Source organism: Salmo salar, chromosome 12, assembly GCF_965601325.2.
Source record: "Salmo salar chromosome 12, fSalSal1, whole genome shotgun sequence".
Lineage (NCBI taxonomy): Eukaryota > Metazoa > Chordata > Actinopteri > Salmoniformes > Salmonidae > Salmo > Salmo salar.
Window position 1 is genome coordinate 64,825,655 of NC_138302.1, and position 18,067 is coordinate 64,843,721.

Below are 18,067 nucleotides of genomic sequence, written 5' to 3' on the forward strand. Positions count from 1 at the left end.
ATATTTAGCAAAACCGAGATTAAAATAATAAACTCAGCAAAAAAAGAAACATCCCTTTTTCTGTACCCTGTCTTTCAAAGATAATTCGTAAAAATACAAATAACTTCACAAATCTTCATTGTAAAGGGTTTAAACACTGTTTCCCATGCTTGTTCAATGAACCATAAACAATTAATGAACATGCACCTGTGGAACGGTTGTTAAGACACTAACAGCTTACAGACGGTAGGCAATTAAGGTCACGTTATGAAAACTTGGGACACTAAAGAGGCCTTTCTACTGACTCTGAAAAACAGCAAAAGAAAGATGCCCAGGGTCCCTGCTCAACTGCGTGAACGTGCCTTAGGCATGCTGCAAGGAGGCATGAGGACTGCAGATGTGTCCAGGGCAATAAATTGCTATGTCCGTACTGTGAGACGCCTAAGACAGCGCTACAGGGAGACAGGACGGACAGCTGATCGTCCTCGCAGTGGCAGACCACGTGTAACAACACCTGCACAGGATCGGTACAATCCGAACATCACACCTGCGGAACAGGTACAGGATGGCAACAACAACTGCCCGAGTTACACCAGGAACGCACAATCCCCTCCATCAGTGCTCAGACTGTCCGCAATAGGCTGAGAGAGGCTGGACTGAGGGCTTGTAGGCCTGTTGTAAGGCAGGTCCTCACCAGATATCACCAGCAACAACGTCATCTATGGGCACAAACCCACCGTCACTGGACCAGACAGGACTGGCAAAAAGTGCTCTTCACTGACGAGTCGCGGGTTTGTCTCAGCAGGGGCGATGGTCGGATTCGCGTTTATTGTCGAAGGAATGAGCGTTACATCGAGGCCTGTACCCTGGAGCGGGATCGATTTGGAGGTGGAGGGTCCGTCATGGTCTGGGGCGGTGTCACAGCATCATCGAATTGAGCTTGTTGTCATTGCAGGCAATCTCAACGCTGTGTTACAGGGAAGACATCCTCCTCCCTCATGCGGTACCCTTCCTGCAGGCTCATTCTGACATGACCCTCCAGCATGACAATGCCACCAGCCATACTGCTCTTTCTGTGTGTGATTTCCTGCAAGACAGGAATGTCAGTGTTCTGCCATGGCCAGCGAAGAGCCCGGATCTCAATCCCATTGAGCACGTCTGGGACCTGTTGGATTGGAGGGTGAGGGCTAGGGCCATTCCCCCCAGAAATGTCCGGGAACTTGCAGGTGCCTTGGTGGAAGAGTGGGGTAACATCTCACAGCAAGAACTGGCAAATCTGGTGCAGTCCATGAGGAGGAGATGCACTGCAGTATTTAATGCAGCTGGTGGCCATACCAGATACTGACTGTTACTTTTGATTTTGACCCCCCTTTGTTCAGGGACACATTATTCAATTTCTGTTAGTCACATGTCTGTGGAACTTGTTCCATTTATGTCTCAGTTGTTGAATCTTGTTATGTTCATACAAATATTTACACGTGTTAAGTTTGCTGAAAATAAACACAGTTGAGAGTGAGAGGAGTTTATTCTCATAATCATTCATTTGTTTTCATCTGGAAAGATTCCATGTCTTGTACTGCCACTGACCTCTTAGTGTGTCCAGTGATAAACTCTGGGTAATGTTTCCCTCGGCCTCAGGAGTGGGCTCCTTCCTGCTCTACTCTGTTCATGAGGGCATCCGTGGCATCCCCCTGGACCCCTCGGACAAGTCAGACGCTCTGGTGCCAGTGTCAGGCACCTCCCTGGCTGTGGGCATAGACTTCCATGCAGGTAGGGACGCACACATACACACACCTTGGAGGGAGGGGTTTTCAAACTATACAAAACCAAAATTGAGTTGTTTTTTTTAGATCGGTTGTGATGGAAAATATCTTGTCATGAAAATATGCTGAATCCAGCCAGTATAATAGGTGCATTCCACATGAACATGAGTATGATGGGTATAGTAGATCGACTGTTCTGTACTGGTGGCTCTCTCCTCTCCCCTCCAGACAATGATACCATCTACTGGGTGGACATGGGCCTGAGTACCATCAGCAGAGCTAAGAGAGACCAGACCTGGAGAGAAGACGTGGTGACCAACGGCATCGGCAGAGTGGAGGGCATCGCTGTGGACTGGATCGCTGGTGAGGCGCGCTCACACACATATACACACATGCATGCAGACTCATACACTCATACACACACACACATTCACACATCTGTCACAGACTCACAGCTGACACGCTTCACAGCCTTACAGAAGAGAGATGAGACTCACTCTGATCACACCTTCACCTATGCGAGGGAGGGAGGGAGGGAGGGAGGGAGGGAGGGAGGGAGGGAGGGAGAGAAATACAGTCAAAGGGAGGGAGAAGCTAACAAAGGAGGAGAAAGAGCAACAGAGGAAGAGGCTTAGACCGAGGAGATGGGAAGAAGCCCAGATAGATAGGTGCCTCTATAGCCTAGATGGGTGCCTGTATAGCCCAGGTCACATGACATGGGTGTGTACAGAGCGAAGCCTTACTGCAGGATGAGTAATGAACACTGCAGCATTCCATCAGCCCTCTGAGGTTACGCTGGGAAACCCTGTTAACACCACAACACCAACACAACAACACGGCAGCATTCTCCATTTGCCTAGTTGTATTTGGTGTCATATACAGTGAAAATGTATAGAACTTTATTTATCCCAAAACATACAGTAACCTTGCACAGAACTACTTTATCAGTTAGACTCTTGTGGCTGGTCCCATTTGAATGTTGTTGTACTGTAAAGCATGTTGATAGTTTAAAATGCACTGTAGTAAAAGTGTGACTGGTTTGTATTGCTGTTGTATTTTGTGTTGGTGCTCTGTCCCTCCATAGGGAACATCTACTGGACTGACCAGGGCTTTGATGTGATTGAGGTGGCCAGACTCAACGGCTCCTTCCGCTACGTGGTCATCTCCCAGGGCCTGGACAAGCCCCGTGCCATCACTGTCCACCCAGAAAAAGGGTGAGTACGGGGGGAGATGGGGGGTTGACCTCTGCCGCCAAGGCAGCAGCTACTCTTCCTGGGGTCCAAACACATTAAGGCAAAAGATAAAACAGAACATCATATAACATTATTACACCACTACATATCTACAATACACATAGTATTATACCACCATACCACAGAATTACAATGTAGGTGTGTGTAGAGTGCGTGTACTAGCACTTGTGGTTGTACCCGTGTGTGTGTGTGTCTCTTCAAAGTCCCTGCTGTTCCATAAGGTGTTACCTGATGTGGAATAGAGTTCCATGTAGTCATGGCTCTGTAGTACTGTGCACCTCCCATAGTCTGTTGACTTGGGGATTGTGAAGAGACCTCTGGTGGCATGTCTTGTGGGGGTATGCATGAGTGTCTGAGCTGTGTGCTAGTAGTTTAAACAACAGCTCGTTGCATTCAGCATGCCAGTACCTCTCATAGATACAAGCAGTGATGAAGTCAATCTCTCCTCCACTTTCAGCCAGGAGAGATTGACATGCATATCATTAATGTTAGGTCCCTGTGTACTTTTAAGGGCCAGCTGTGCTGCCCAGTTTTGAGACAATTGTAATTTTCCTAAGTCCCTCTTTCTGGCACCTGACCACACGACTAAACAGTAGTCCAGGCCCGTAGGACCTGCCTTGTTGATATTGTTAAGGCAGAGCAGCGCTTTATGATGGACAGACTTCTCCCCATCTTAGCTACTGTTATATCAATATGTTTTGACCATGACTGTTTACAATCCAGGGTTACTCCAAGTAGTTTAGTCACCTCAATAAGGGGAAAGTTACCTCGCTCTTATGCTCTCTCCGTGTGTGTGTGTGTGTGTGTACAGGTATCTGTTCTGGACAGAGTGGGGTCAGTACCCACGGATCGAGAGGTCTCGTCTGGACGGGTCTCAGAGAGCTGTACTGGTCAACGTTAGCATCAGCTGGCCTAATGGCATCTCCATAGACTACCGGGTACAGTGTAACACCCACACAAATAACCACAAACACACAGACAAATAACCTCCACAACACACACAAACTGAACTCCCTGTCCTGATATGTGTGTGCAGGAGGGTCTTCTGTACTGGTGTGACGCTCGTACAGACAAGATCGAGCGCATCAACCTGGAGAACGGAGAGAACAGAGAGGTGGTGCTGGCTAACAACAACATGGACATGTTCTCTGTCTCTGTGTTTGAGAAATACATCTATTGGAGTGACAGGTCTGTCTCTCTCTCTCTGACATTCACTCTTCCACCTATTCACTGTCTGGAATGAATTCACTCCCTCTCGCCATAATCTGTCACCTTTCTTCTCAGCTGTTGTCTCCCTCACCCTTTCTCTTTCTGCACTGATGTCATGTCTCTTTCCCTCTTTCTGACATTCTTTCCCGCATGTGTTTACTGTCACATCTTTCACCTTCCTTCTCAGCTAGTGTCTCCCTCACTCCTTCTTTTACTTAGTCCGTCTCTCTCTCCCTGATGTCATGTTTCTCTGTCTCTCTCTGTCTGGCCTGTATCAGGACTCATGCCAATGGCTCCATAAAGAGGGGCAGCAAAGACAACGCTACAGATTCTGTGCCTCTGCGCACTGGCATCGGAGTACAGCTCAAAGACATCAAGGTGTTCAACAGGGCCAGGCAGCAAGGTGGGCAGTGTGTGGATGTGTTCGTTTAGAGAGTCCACTCAGAGATGACTTATAGGGACAATAATGCTGCAAAGTTTGATCATACAATTTTTGAGATCCCAAACCCATTGAAGATTTTATTCACAATGCCATTTAATGTGATATTTTTCAAACGTTTCATATTTAAATTATCTGCCGATTTTATTGAGAGGGAAGAAAAAAAATATCTACAGTGAATATGAAATATGTTTCCTCTACACAGGAACGAATGTGTGTAAGGATAACAACGGGGGCTGCCAGCAGCTGTGTCTTTTCCGTGGCAACGCAGAACGTACATGCGCCTGTGCTCACGGCATGTTGGCCGAGGACGGACGGGGTTGCCGTGACTACGACGGCTACCTACTCTACTCGGAACGGACCATTCTAAAGAGCGTTCACCTATCGGATGAAGAGAACCTAAACGCTCCGATAAAACCGTTTGAGGATCCGGAACACATGAAGAACGTTATAGCTCTGACGTTTGACTACCGTGGAGGAGGAGGGAAAGGAGCCAATCGCATCTTCTTTAGTGACATCCACTTTGGGAACATTCAGCAGATCAATGACGACGGCTCGGACCGTAAGACACTGGTGGAAAGTAAGTTACTCACCCTCCTCTCTCTCCTCTCTTGTTCGTCCAATCAGAATAAGCATTTCGCTGCACCTTTTATACCTGTTGTAATCTGTGTATGTGATTAACATTTTATTTAAAAAATATATATATATTTGATCTGTTATCATCCCCCTAATCCTATAGCAACCCATGTCCTCTTTTCCCTCATAACCCAAAGTCCATTGATTCACTCTGTTTTCAATGCCAATTGATAAGGCCAAGTGAATGTAGGTAAGCACTAATTAATCAGGTTATTTGGCTGAAGTTTGAGAAATGTGATAAAACATTTTCCCTCTGTTAGACGGCTTTCTCTCCCTCCCATTGGTTAAGCAGCATCTTTCATCCTCCTCTCCTCCTCCTCCTTCACTAAGAACAAACCCTATTTGGTGGTGAAATACAGCAGACCCCCCACTGGGAGGCATTCTCCAGGAAGAAACAGCCGGGGCTCAGAACAAAACTTGTTTTGGACCTCCAACTGAAACATGGCAGGAAAACCTAGTGGCCAACTATTATTTCTGAGAGTCTGGAGAACAAAGTGGAAAGCTTTCATATCTACCTCAGTTTGGGAACACACTGTACACAACAACATAAACCAGATTGAGGCACAGCTAGACCTTCATTCTCTTTATCTCAGAAGAACATAGAAGAACAAGAAAGAACAATCGCTACAGAATGGTATTAATGTGTAAAAGAGCTCACATCCTTTAAAAAGCTTTCTCTTGTTTTTTTTACAAGCATAAATGTATTTCTCCTGGATGTCTATGTTCTTTGCCATGTCCCAGGAGGCCCTCTAGACAGAGGCCTTTGATTCTCAGTGTTCAGATCCTCCTTTTAGACTGTTGTCTCACAGTGGGGAGGCTCTTTACTTCAAGTGCTGTCCCTCAATTGAACCTTGGAGCTCGAGCTTTATACCACAGCTTAGTGTGATAGTTGTGTACTGGAGTAGCAGTGAGATTTGGGTAGAAATGGTTTTGTAGTTTAGTTCTTCCCACAAGCTCTCAGACAACAGATGTTCAGCCCACATCCAGTTTGTCATGGACACACAGCATAACCTTAGAGATCTAGTTACATGTCCTCTTGTCTTGTATAGTTGTCTGTTGTCACGGTTACTGACCCCCACCCCTGGCACCTCTGCAACCCAGCTCCAGCAGGTCCTGTCTGAACTTCTGGGACATGAGGACGTAGAGGATGGGGTTAGCTACGGTAGAGGAGGTGGCCATGATGCGGGCGAACACGCTGAAGGGCCCGAAGTGGGGTGATGACCCCGTGGCCCCATGGCTGCCTCCCCCCAGGAGGGCAAAGGTCAGGCCGTAGGAGGGCAACCAGCACAGGGTAAAGGCCAGCACCAGCAGGGCCGATGTCTGGGTCACCTTCCGTTGGTATCGCTCCACCTGGGGCGCTCGGCTGTCCCTACGACTCCGCCACAGGAACAAGTAGATCCCGCCGTAGGCCACAGCGATGACGCCCAGTGGTAGGGCGAAGGACAGCAGGAATTGGCAGGCTCCGTAGGCCAGCTGGCCGTTGTGCGACAGGAAGTTGAAGCAGGCCAGGCTGTCGGGGGCGATGCGCCGGGCACCCACGGAGCGGAAGGCCAGCTGTGGGGCAGCCAGGGCACAAGCGGGAAGCCAGAGAGCAGCGGAGGTCAGCGCCACTCGGCAAGGAGTAAGAAGACGGTAGGCCTGGGTTGGCTCCACCACGGTTAGATACCGCGTCACGGCCAAGGCGGCCAGTGTGAAGGCACTAGCCGAGGAGCAGGCGGCGCCCAGGAAGCTCACCAGCCGACACAGGAAGTCCCCGAAGGGCCAGTGCTGCATCGCTATGGCGACGGTGTGGAAGGGCAGCATGGAGAGGAGGAGAAGGTCGGCCGCACTCAGGGCCAGCAGGAGGGTGTCTGTCCCTGTCATGTTCCCCTGGTTGTGTTGACCCCCCGGACCTGCCCTTCTTCTACGACGACCACACAGGATGACCATCACCAGAGAGTGCCCCGTCACACCCAGCACCAGGATCAGGACATCCATCACTAGAACCAGGACCAGCTCCACACTGCCGACCCCAGTCTCCTCGTCACCAGAACCACTGTCATTCCTCCACACAGATCCATTATCCGCCATGGAGCGGACAGGCAGACCAGCCTTAAAGGGGCTACTCCTTAGTCCTTACACTGAGCCTAGAGTTGATACAGTGAAGCAGTGATGACTGATGAGAAGAAATCCTAGCAGCAAAATCCTAGCAGCAAGATGACACTCCCATGAGTCGATATCTACCAGCTGTAAAAACTAAGCTTCTGCTTATGACTGATCAACTAGCCACTGATAACAAAGCGTGTGGGAATTATTGTTGAAACGGAGAGTCGATAACACTAAGGTGTGCCATCAACAGGAACATTCAGCCGATTTGACATTACATTGGTTCTCAAAGTTAATTCTTCTGACCATAACCACTCTGAAGTTGCCCTCCTGTCAGTTATGATTCGATGGGTTTGTCTCAGTCAGTATTTTCCTCGCCATAGTCCAGAAACTCACAGTAGAAAAGTGTCTTTTATTTATTTATTTTTTTCCTGAAGTGTTTACCTTTCCAAAAATTGTCCTTTGAAAGACTACTGATGAGTGACTGTTACCAGTCACGTGATTGAGGTCTCCCACAATTCGAATCAAGCCTTTCTAGTCCTGCCAATCAACTCTACCTTTGTCCTAGTCCCTCCAAAGAAAGGAGAGAACATAGACATCAGCCCCCCTCTGTTGACGTTTGCGATGCTATTGATTTAGCATCCAGCTAGCCGCCGGGCTCTCAGTCTCTCCCCAGGACTCCTGCTATGTCCGTCTGACAGTGGTGGCTGGCTGGGTCTAAACTCTCTGGATGGCTCTGTCTCCTGTCAGCTCACATCAGAAAGCCTCTGCATGACGCCTCAATCAGTCTTCTACTGCTAAGCCATTGACAGTCTGCCTATTCAAAGCCCACAGGAAGGAGTCTCTGGAGAGATAGAGGGAGAGAAGCAGAGTGCTGTAGGAGAGGCTGGTATATGAGCTTGGAGAAAGAGGTGAATCACAGTAAATAACATGTGAACTCTGTACTGTATGGCTTTGACAGTGCCAACGCAAGAGGGGGATGGGTTGGTATTTTGTCAATGGGAGGACCTGTTCAGGACAATCAAAGCCTTTCACAGAGTTTGACCCACATACACACACACACACACACTCTCTGTACTTGTGCATGTGACATTAACACTTGAGAAATCAGGGTAATTGTTTACCTTTGCCCTGAGAGCAAACACTCAGCTAGTCTGTTATCACACCCAGATAAGTGCCATAAAACTCTGTGTGCGTGTGTTAGTATGCATGTGTCATTCCACCTCAAAAAGCACAAGAAAGAGGATTTCGACACCCATCTCAGATTGTTCTGAAATTGTTTCTGTTGTTAGAAAACAGATAAGAGTTAGCATTCCTGGAACATTGTTTAAATATAATTTGATCTCTGAGAAATTAAACTAATTATTTGCACCCAAATTTGCCATTTTAATTTATAGGATTCATATCATATTCAATAAATATAGTACCTAACATCCCATTTGGACCATAATTCTTCATAACAATGAGTAAGACATGAGGAATACAATACAATTGTCAATAGCCACCCACAGACCACCCACGCCAATCCCACCCCAACAAAGTAGTATGGAGCTGCTGCTTGGAGTATTGCTTCTTCACAATTTATTTCCATGAGCAAAAGCAATTGGTTTTCTACCCAAAGTTGCAAAGAATATGTTGTGAGCCGTATAATAAACACTAGAGACCAACATAATGGATCAAAGGGTGTGGTGGCAGTAGCAGGAACAGTGACATCTAGTACGTAAAACTTGGCATTTTCACACTCATTTATGGTATAGCGACTTCAATGGCTATTTTATCTGAAGAGGGAAATAAACCATCACCAGGTTCACAGGGAATACATTACAAAGGTTGAAGAAGCAATATACAACAAGATAATGTTTCAGGAATGCTAATCTTATCAGTTTCTTACTACAGAAACAATTTCAGAACCATCTGAGATGGTGGCTGACATGGCTGGCTGAAATGACCCTATTGTGTATCTGTTAGTGTGTGTGTTTTGTGTGTGTGTGTGTGTGTGTGAAGCTCAGGATAAGAGGGTGAACTCTACATTTACCAAGAGCTCGTAAATTCAGCTCCTTTGTAAACTTCAACTGCTGCAGTCAGCTTACAGGACAGAGATGGGCCTATACAGCAGCGATACACAGATAGGGAAGCCAGCGTTAAAAGGTGTGAGGAAAGGGGAAACAAGGATAGGAAAGTGTAGAGCCTTGCAGTCCGACGATTTATGATTTATTAAAAGCACCGAGGAGAGAGGGAATTGAGGGAGCAGATAGGGTGTTGCACTTCATCAATTTTTGAAAGCGTTGATTTCTGAGAGTGGGAGACCAGAGGGAATTGTTTTAACCGTCGTACACCTGGGCTCTCTGCCCTCCAGCTCTTAGGTCCTTAGCTCGGTCTCATTCAGAATCTCTCACAATACCCTGCTAGCCAGTCCATGACTCATGTCTGTGGTGATGAAATAGAGAGATGGAGGTGAAGTGCAAAGTGTTCCACCTTGTGTTGAACCTCCCAGAGACACTGGCCAGGCATGTGATGTACTTATTAGGTCATAACCGCTTCAGAAGAATGCCTATTAAATCATTCCAGTCCCTCTGTTTCTACTGGGATAACAAGCAGGTGACTATTAGTCTTTTTGGAACAATTAGTTGTGGTTGACCGTGGGTGTGTGTTGTGCGTAACCCAAAAGTGTCCTTGGCAGACTTTAAGGTGGTGTGTGACTGTGCGAGTGTGTTTCTCCACCACCAGAGTACAGTGTGTTCCTCCATCTTGGCCAACTCTCCCCAGCCTCCTCTCGTCTGAACTGGGCTGAGCTGAGCTGGGCTGGGCTGGGCTGAACTCAGCCAGTTACTCATTCGTTGGCTGTGGAGCACAAAAATGCTGTGAACACTCCCAACTATCGATGAAAAAGAGCAATGGAAGGAAATATGCTGCGAGCTGTTAGCCATTTATGTTGTGACCTTTTGGAGAGCTGTTAGTTGGATGAAAGCCTTAGATCACAGAGGGTTCTAGATCATTACCAGTGGCTGTCATGTCCTCTGTGAGTAGTCTCTGGACCTCCTCTGCTATGGCATCCAGCTCCACTCTGCCTGCCAGCTCTGTGTTACTGCCAGAGACCTGAGTCATGTCCTTTTAACACTCTCCTGGGATTGACGTGGTATTTCTCTTCTCCTCCCTCCTTGTCTTTCCTTTCCGTTTTTTTCTTTCTGTCCCCCCTTCCTTTCTCTCTCTCTCCACTCATCCTCCTCCTTTCTCCCTCCTCTCTCTCCCCTTGCCGCTCCTCTCCTCCGCCTCTTTCCCCCTCTCTCCCCCTCGTCAGATGTGGGCTCGGTGGAGGGCCTGGCGTACCACCGCGGCTGGGACACTTTGTACTGGACCAGCTATACCACCTCCACTATCACCCGCCACACGGTGAACCAGAGCCGCTGGGGTGCCTGGGACCGCGACACCGTGGTCACCATGTCTGGAGACGACCACCCCCGGGCCTTCGTTCTGGACGAATGTCAGGAGTGAGTGTCTCCTAGACCGTAACGGTCCATAAATCACACTGTTCCAGGTTTCTGACCCAGATCATAGGCTTTTATTAGTCTTTAATGTCAGGTATGAGTATCTAATACGAGTCTGTTGCAGTTCATCTGACACTAGCTAACGTTCCCATATCCTGACCCTTGTCATAAGGTGTTTTAATTGGATGAATACAGATTGAAGTACAGTATAGATAGCTTAGCCTCAATGTAGGTAGATTTTCATAGGTTTTCTCACTTTCTCCTTGGATAGCGTTCAGCCCATGTACCTGCCTCTCCTACCGCACTTCTTTTGGAATCTTAATATATTCTGGTCATTTAGCAGATCGATTTATCCAAAGAGACATAAAGCTAACTAACACATTCAGTATGCTGTATACAGTATATGGCTCATGCGGGAACCTGCAGATATGGTGTTGCACAAACCAGTTGTGCCGTTTTGAATCAGAAGCCTATCCACTGTTGTGAACGTTTACACACATCTGCCTTCTATACTGTAAGTTCCCTCGTGTTGTCACCCACCAGCCTGATGTTCTGGACCAACTGGAATGAACAGTCCCCCAGTATCATGCGTGCCACCCTGTCTGGTAACAATGTCCTGGTGATCATCGGCAGTGACATCCGCACGCCCAACGGCCTGGCCATAGACCACCGCGCTGAGAAACTCTACTTCTCCGACGCCACCCTGGACAAGATCGAACGCTGCGAGTACGATGGCAGCCGCCGCTACGTGAGTAACACTGGCACTCGCAGATGATATACACACAATAACCCACCCACACTCATGAAACACACTTGATGGTTCAACTGTTGTGTGTATCTCTGCTGCCCCCTATAGGTGGTGTTGAAGAATGAGCCAGTCCATCCGTTTGGCCTGGCGGTGTATGGAGACTACATCTTCTGGACCGACTGGGTCCGCAGGGCCGTCCTCAGGGCCGACAAGTACGTGGGCGGAGACATGAAACTCCTCAGAGCCGACATCCCCCAGCAGCCAATGGGCATCGTCGCTGTGGCCAACGACACTAATAGCTGTGAGTTCTCAGCAAAAGAGGGTGGGGTTTGGGTGGATTAATTTTTTTAGGGCAGATAAAGGGGTGGGGGGGTTAGTGTAGCCAAGCAGAGTGGTACACGTACCAGAGGAGGCTGGTGGAAGGAGCTATAGGAGGACGGGCTCATTGTATTGGCTGGAATGGAATAATGGAACGGAGTCAAACATGGTTTCCATATGTTTGATACTGTCCTCCTATAGCTCCTCCCACCAGCCTCCTCTGACGCGCGCGCACACACACACACACACACACACACACACACACACTGCTGCGCCACCAAAGTTAATGAGGTGCCAGAAGTAATCAGAGAGTGTGACACAGCTGAGGGGAGCTCCATACACCTGGAGAATGAGACCACCTGAGACTCCACTGCCCCAATCTATCACCCTGTAGACACACACACACACACACACACTCCCCATCTTCTGCTCCAACAGTCCCATGAAACACATATTTCTTCATCTCTCTACCTCGTCCAGTTCAATTCACACTTGTTCATCTCACTGAGTTTCCAATCTCCCTCTATCACTTCAAATCAATGGCTCTGTCTTTCTCAACCCCCCACCCCCACCCCCCCCCACACACACACACACACACCCTCAACACCCACTATTGACATCCCAGTTGCTTACCTCCTCCCCGCTCTCAACACACACAGTGAACCTGTGGTAATTGCTGCAAATCCCATTTACACTGTGTCAGTTTATATTAAATACAAGTAGATGGAGAGTTGTAGTCTCTGACCACTCACTGTGCGTGCGTGCGTGTGTGCTCTAACCCTCTCTCTGTGTAGGCGAGTTCTCTCTGTGTCGGGTGAACAACGGAGGTTGTCAGGACCTGTGTCTTCTGACCTCAGAGGGCAGGGTCAACTGTACTTGCCGTGGCGATGGCGAAAGGAAACTGCTGGAGGACAACACCTGCATCGGTGAGAAAGAGGGGGGAAAGCGGGAATAGGGAAGGGTGTGGAGAAATGAGAGGACTAGGACATGGGTTCGGGAGAGTGGATGAGGGCATTTTATCATGTCATTAATGATGTAAGAACAGCCAATGGGGCTGAACTTTGAAATGTTCAGCACTAAAACCATGTTTTTTTTTATTATGAAGTTAAGTGTCTCTTTCTTCCTCTGTCCCTCTCAGCCCTAAACACCACGTGCGGCAGTGTAGATGAGTTTGAGTGTGGGAACGGAGACTGTGTGAACTACACTCTGACCTGTGACGGCATGGCCCACTGCAAGGACAAGTCAGACGAGAAACAGTCCTACTGCGGTGAGCGGGCAGTCTTTTACACAACCTCAAAAAGCTATCATGTGATTTAATGTTTCTAACGTTATTTCCTCCTGCCCTTTGTACGTCTTCAGCCAACCGGGTGTGTAAGAAGGGCTACAGGCGGTGTGTGAACGGCAGGTGTGTGGGACACAGCTCCTGGTGTAATGGACGGGATGATTGTGGGGACGACTCAGACGAACTCTTCTGCAACGGTAAGCAGGCTGGCTATCTCATGCAGTATATACTGGGTGGTAGTTTGGGTGGTCTTTCTATGGAAATGTTCTATGGTTGTCACCAGTGTAATGTGTGGATCTGTGTGTGTTCCAGCCACCTTGTGCACGGCAGAGCAGTTCCAGTGCAGAGACGGTGGCTGCACCACCAACTCCAGCAAGTGTAACCAGATTGTAGACTGCGAGGACGCCAGCGACGAGATGAACTGCTGTGAGTCACCTTTGGCGCCAGGCTAGTTAAATCGATTTGTTAGGTTTAGTTTAAACTCGGACGAACCCAGGCTTCACCATTGACTAGACTCAACTCAAGAAAGAACACAGACTAATCTTTAGACTAGACTCAGCTAAACCTAACATCAGACGTAACACTAATCCAGACTTCATTTTGGACCAGACTAAAACTCAGTCAGCGTTGCTCTGTCATAATGTATAATGTCACTTTACAGCTGGATGAGATCTTTAAGGTCAGGGCCCTCCAAGGCTCACAAAGTCATTTTAGACCCAAGCCAGCCCCTGTACCCGGACTTTGAACTACTCCCCTCTGGGCGCAGGTATAGGGCACCCCTCATCAGGAAAAACACAGAACTAGACAATCATTTGTGCCAGGTGTGATATCCCTCCTAAACAGCTCGGGCTAATGTTCCTATCCACCCACTAAGGCCAGCAGGCTAATGTTCCTATCCACCCAGTAAGGCCAGCAGGCTAATGTTCCTATCCACCCACTAAGGCCAGCAGGCTAATGTTCCTATCCACCCAGTAAGGCCAGCAGGCTAATGTTCCTATCCACCCAGTAAGGCCAGCAGGCTAATGTTCCTATCCACCCAGTAAGGCCAGCAGGCTAATGTTCCTATCCACCCAGTAAGGCCAGCAGGCTAATGTTCCTATCCACCCAGTAAGGCCAGCAGGCTAATGTTCCTATCCACCCAGTAAGGCCAGCAGGCTAGTCTCTTTTTATTGGTATGTAACTGTTATGAAAGTTGAATTGTCAGTTTTGCAGTGTACATGACACTGCATCAAAATTTCCCCATGGGGACAATAAAATCAGTAAAGTAAAGTTAGATATGATGCTGAAGCTAATGAACTAAATGAGTTTAGACTGACTTTCTAATATATCTACTCACTGTGTAACCCCTGTCCTTGTCTTTCTAATATATCTACTCACTGTGTAACCCCTGTCCTTGTCTTTCTAATATATCTACTCACTGTGTAACCCCTGTCCTTGTCTTTCTAATATATCTACTCACTGTGTAACCCCTGTCCTTGTCTTTCTAATATATCTACTCACTGTGTAACCCCTGTCCTTGTCTTTCTAATATATCTACTCACTGTGTAACCCCTGTCCTTGTCTTTCTAATATATCTACTCACTGTGTAACCCCTGTCCTTGTCTTTCTAATATATCTACTCACTGTGTAACCCCTGTCCTTGTCTTTCTAATATATCTACTCACTGTGTAACCCCTGTCCTTGTCTTTCTAATATATCTACTCACTGTGTAACCCCTGTCCTTGTCTTTCTAATATATCTACTCACTGTGTAACCCCTGTCCTTGTCTTTCTAATATATCTACTCACTGTGTAACCCCTGTCCTTGTCTTTCTAATATATCTACTCACTGTGTAACCCCTGTCCTTGTCTTTCTAATATATCTACTCACTGTGTAACCCCTGTCCTTGTCTTTCTAATATATCTACTCACTGTGTAACCCCTGTCCTTGTCTTTCTAATATATCTACTCACTGTGTAACCCCTGTCCTTGTCTTTCTAATATATCTACTCACTGTGTAACCCCTGTCCTTGTCTTTCTAATATATCTACTCACTGTGTAACCCCTGTCCTTGTCTTTCTAATATATCTACTCACTGTGTAACCCCTGTCCTTGTCTTTCTAATATATCTACTCACTGTGTAACCCCTGTCCTTGTCTTTCTAATATATCTACTCACTGTGTAACCCCTGTCCTTGTCTTTCTAATATATCTACTCACTGTGTAACCCCTGTCCTTGTCTTTCTAATATATCTACTCACTGTGTAACCCCTGTCCTTGTCTTTCTAATATATCTACTCACTGTGTAACCCCTGTCCTTGTCTTTCTAATATATCTACTCACTGTGTAACCCCTGTCCTTGTCTTTCTAATATATCTACTCACTGTGTAACCCCTGTCCTTGTCTTTCTAATATATCTACTCACTGTGTAACCCCTGTCCTTGTCTTTCTAATATATCTACTCACTGTGTAACCCCTGTCCTTGTCTTTCTAATATATCTACTCACTGTGTAACCCCTGTCCTTGTCTTTCTAATATATCTACTCACTGTGTAACCCCTGTCCTTGTCTTTCTAATATATCTACTCACTGTGTAACCCCTGTCCTTGTCCACCAGCTACTGACTGTTCCAGCTACTTCCGGCTGGGGGTGAAGGGTGTGACCTTCCAGAAGTGTGAGTTCACCAGCCTCTGCTACGCATCCTCCTGGGTGTGTGACGGAGCCAATGACTGTGGAGACTACTCCGACGAAAGGAACTGCCCAGGTGAACACACATGCACACGCATGCACACGCACACGCATGCACACAGACACAGCACACATGCCCAAACACAGACACACACACACACACACACACACCACACAATAAGCTGCAACATCTGAAATGTTTTCAGACTCTTGTCCTTGTGGACTCTGATTCAGCGTATCTCTTTAAGGCAACCAGCTGCTCGGGGAGCCCGCAGAGTTCACATTAAAACACCAACATTTCATTAACACGTAGCACAAGTCTATTAAACTCTCCCGAATTCAAGATGAGTACGAAAAGTAAAGAGGGACCTAAGATATCACAAAACTGCGAGATTAGAAATGTCATTAAAAGTAGAATTGTTTGTTAGTAAATAAGTATTCTGGTGAAACAAACGTGCTAATCTATTATACCAACATGCTACTCTTGTTCCATACATTTCCCTATTTAGTGCCACCCTACTATAATATGTTATAGAAGGCGAGGTCAGTACAGATGCATCAAAGCTGGGACCAAGAGACCAAGCTGGGACCAGCTTCTATCTCAAGGCCATCAGACTGTTAAATAGCCATCACTATCCGGCCTCCACCCAGTGCCCTGAACTTAGTCACTGTCACTAGCCGGCTACCACCCTGTTACTCAACCTTAGAGGCTGCTGCACTATGTACACAGACATGAAATCACTGGTCACTTTAATAATGTTTACATACTGTTTTACTCATTTCATATGTGTATATACTGTATTCTAGTCAAGGCCCTTCTATTCAGCTATTGCTGTATATACAGTTGAAGTCAGAAGTTTACATACACTTCGGTTGGAGTCATTAAAACTTGTTTCAACCACTCCACAAATGTCTTGTTAACAAACTATAGTTTTGGCAAGTTGGTTAGGACATCTACTTTGTGCATGACACAAGTACTTTTTCCAACAGTTGTTTACCGACAGATTATTTCACTTATAATTCACTGTATCACAATTCCCGTGGGTCAGAAGTTTACATACACTCAATTAGTATTTGGCAGCATTGCCTTTAAATTGTTTAACTTGGGTCAAATGTTTCGGGTAGCCTTCCACAAGCTTCTCACAATAAGTTGGGTGAATTTTGGCCCATTCCTCCTGACAGAGCTGGTGTAACGGAGTCAGGTTTGTAGGCCTCCTTGCACGCACACGCTTTAACTTTGGAAGAATGCTTGGGGTCATTGTCCATTTGGAAGACCCATTTGCGACCAAGCTTTAACTTCCTGACTGATGTATTGAGATATTGCTTCATTATATCCACATCATTTTCCTCCACATGATGCCATCTATTTTGTGAAGTGCACCAGTCCCTCCTGCAGCAAAGCACCCCCACAACATGATGCTGCCACCCCCGTGCTTCATGGTTGGGATGGTGTATTTCCTACAAACATAACGATCGTCATTATGGCCAAACAGTTCTATTTTTGTTTCATCAGACCAGAGGACATTTCTCCAAAAAGTACGATCTTTGTCCCCATGTGCAGTTGCAAACCTTAGTCTGGCTTTTTTTATGGCGGTTTTGGAACAGTGGCTTCTTCCTTGCTGAGCGGCCTTTCAGGTTATGTCGATATAGGACTTGTTTTACTGTGGATATAGATACTTTTGTACCTGTTTCCTCCAGCATCTTCACAAGGTGAAATACAGTGTAGACACGGTTAATGTTGTAAATGACTATTGTAGCTGAAAACGGCAGATTTTGAATGGAATATCTACATAGGCAGAGGCCCATTATCAGCAACCATCACTCCTGTGTTCCAATGGCACGTTGTGTTAGCTAATCCAAGTGTATCATTTTAAAAGGCTAATTGATCATTAGAAAACCCTTTTGCAATTATGTTAGCACAGCTGAAAACTGTTGTGCTCATTAAAGAAGCAATAAAACTGGCCTTAAGGATAGTTGAGTATCTGGAGCATCAGCATTTGTGGGTTCGATTACAGGCTCAAAATGGCCAGAAACAAAGAACTTTCTTCTGAAACTCGTCAGTCTATTCTTGTTGTGAGAAATGAAGGCTATTCCATGCGAGAAATTTCCAATAAACTGAAGATCTCGTACAATGCTGTGTACTTCACAGCATTCACAGAACAGCGCAAACTGGCTCTAACCAGAATAGAAAGAGGAGTGGGAGGCA

General features: G+C 46.8%; 2 protein-coding genes across 5 annotated transcripts in view; one reads left to right on the forward strand and one right to left on the reverse strand.

Annotated features, from left to right (window-relative positions):
• Window positions 1-18,067, forward strand: part of LOC106565466 (low-density lipoprotein receptor-related protein 1) — a 179,971-nt gene that overhangs the window by 129,175 nt on the left and 32,729 nt on the right. For all 4 annotated transcript variants that reach the window (XM_014132681.3, XM_082959228.1, XM_014132682.3 and 1 more), the window contains exons 35-49: window positions 1,618-1,749; window positions 1,971-2,105; window positions 2,827-2,956; window positions 3,807-3,933; window positions 4,032-4,183; window positions 4,483-4,607; window positions 4,849-5,223; window positions 10,663-10,852; window positions 11,393-11,597; window positions 11,706-11,898; window positions 12,710-12,841; window positions 13,054-13,182; window positions 13,275-13,394; window positions 13,510-13,623; window positions 15,791-15,937. In XM_014132681.3, the coding sequence (XP_013988156.1) occupies window positions 1,618-1,749; window positions 1,971-2,105; window positions 2,827-2,956; window positions 3,807-3,933; window positions 4,032-4,183; window positions 4,483-4,607; window positions 4,849-5,223; window positions 10,663-10,852; window positions 11,393-11,597; window positions 11,706-11,898; window positions 12,710-12,841; window positions 13,054-13,182; window positions 13,275-13,394; window positions 13,510-13,623; window positions 15,791-15,937 (2,406 nt within the window). The remainder of the gene's footprint in view (window positions 1-1,617; window positions 1,750-1,970; window positions 2,106-2,826; window positions 2,957-3,806; window positions 3,934-4,031; window positions 4,184-4,482; window positions 4,608-4,848; window positions 5,224-10,662; window positions 10,853-11,392; window positions 11,598-11,705; window positions 11,899-12,709; window positions 12,842-13,053; window positions 13,183-13,274; window positions 13,395-13,509; window positions 13,624-15,790; window positions 15,938-18,067) is intronic.
• On the reverse strand, window positions 5,848-8,461 carry LOC123725535 (galanin receptor 2b). Its single transcript, XM_045691623.2, has one exon. The coding sequence runs from the start codon at window positions 7,347-7,349 to the stop codon at window positions 6,345-6,347; it is 1,005 nt and encodes a 334-aa protein (XP_045547579.2). The 5' UTR covers window positions 7,350-8,461; the 3' UTR covers window positions 5,848-6,344.

Bases quoted from the DNA above. Each gene is read 5' to 3' on its own strand.
- LOC123725535 (XM_045691623.2), bottom strand. From the start codon at position 7,349: ATGGCGGATAATGGATCTGTGTGGAGGAATGACAGTGGTTCTGGTGAC.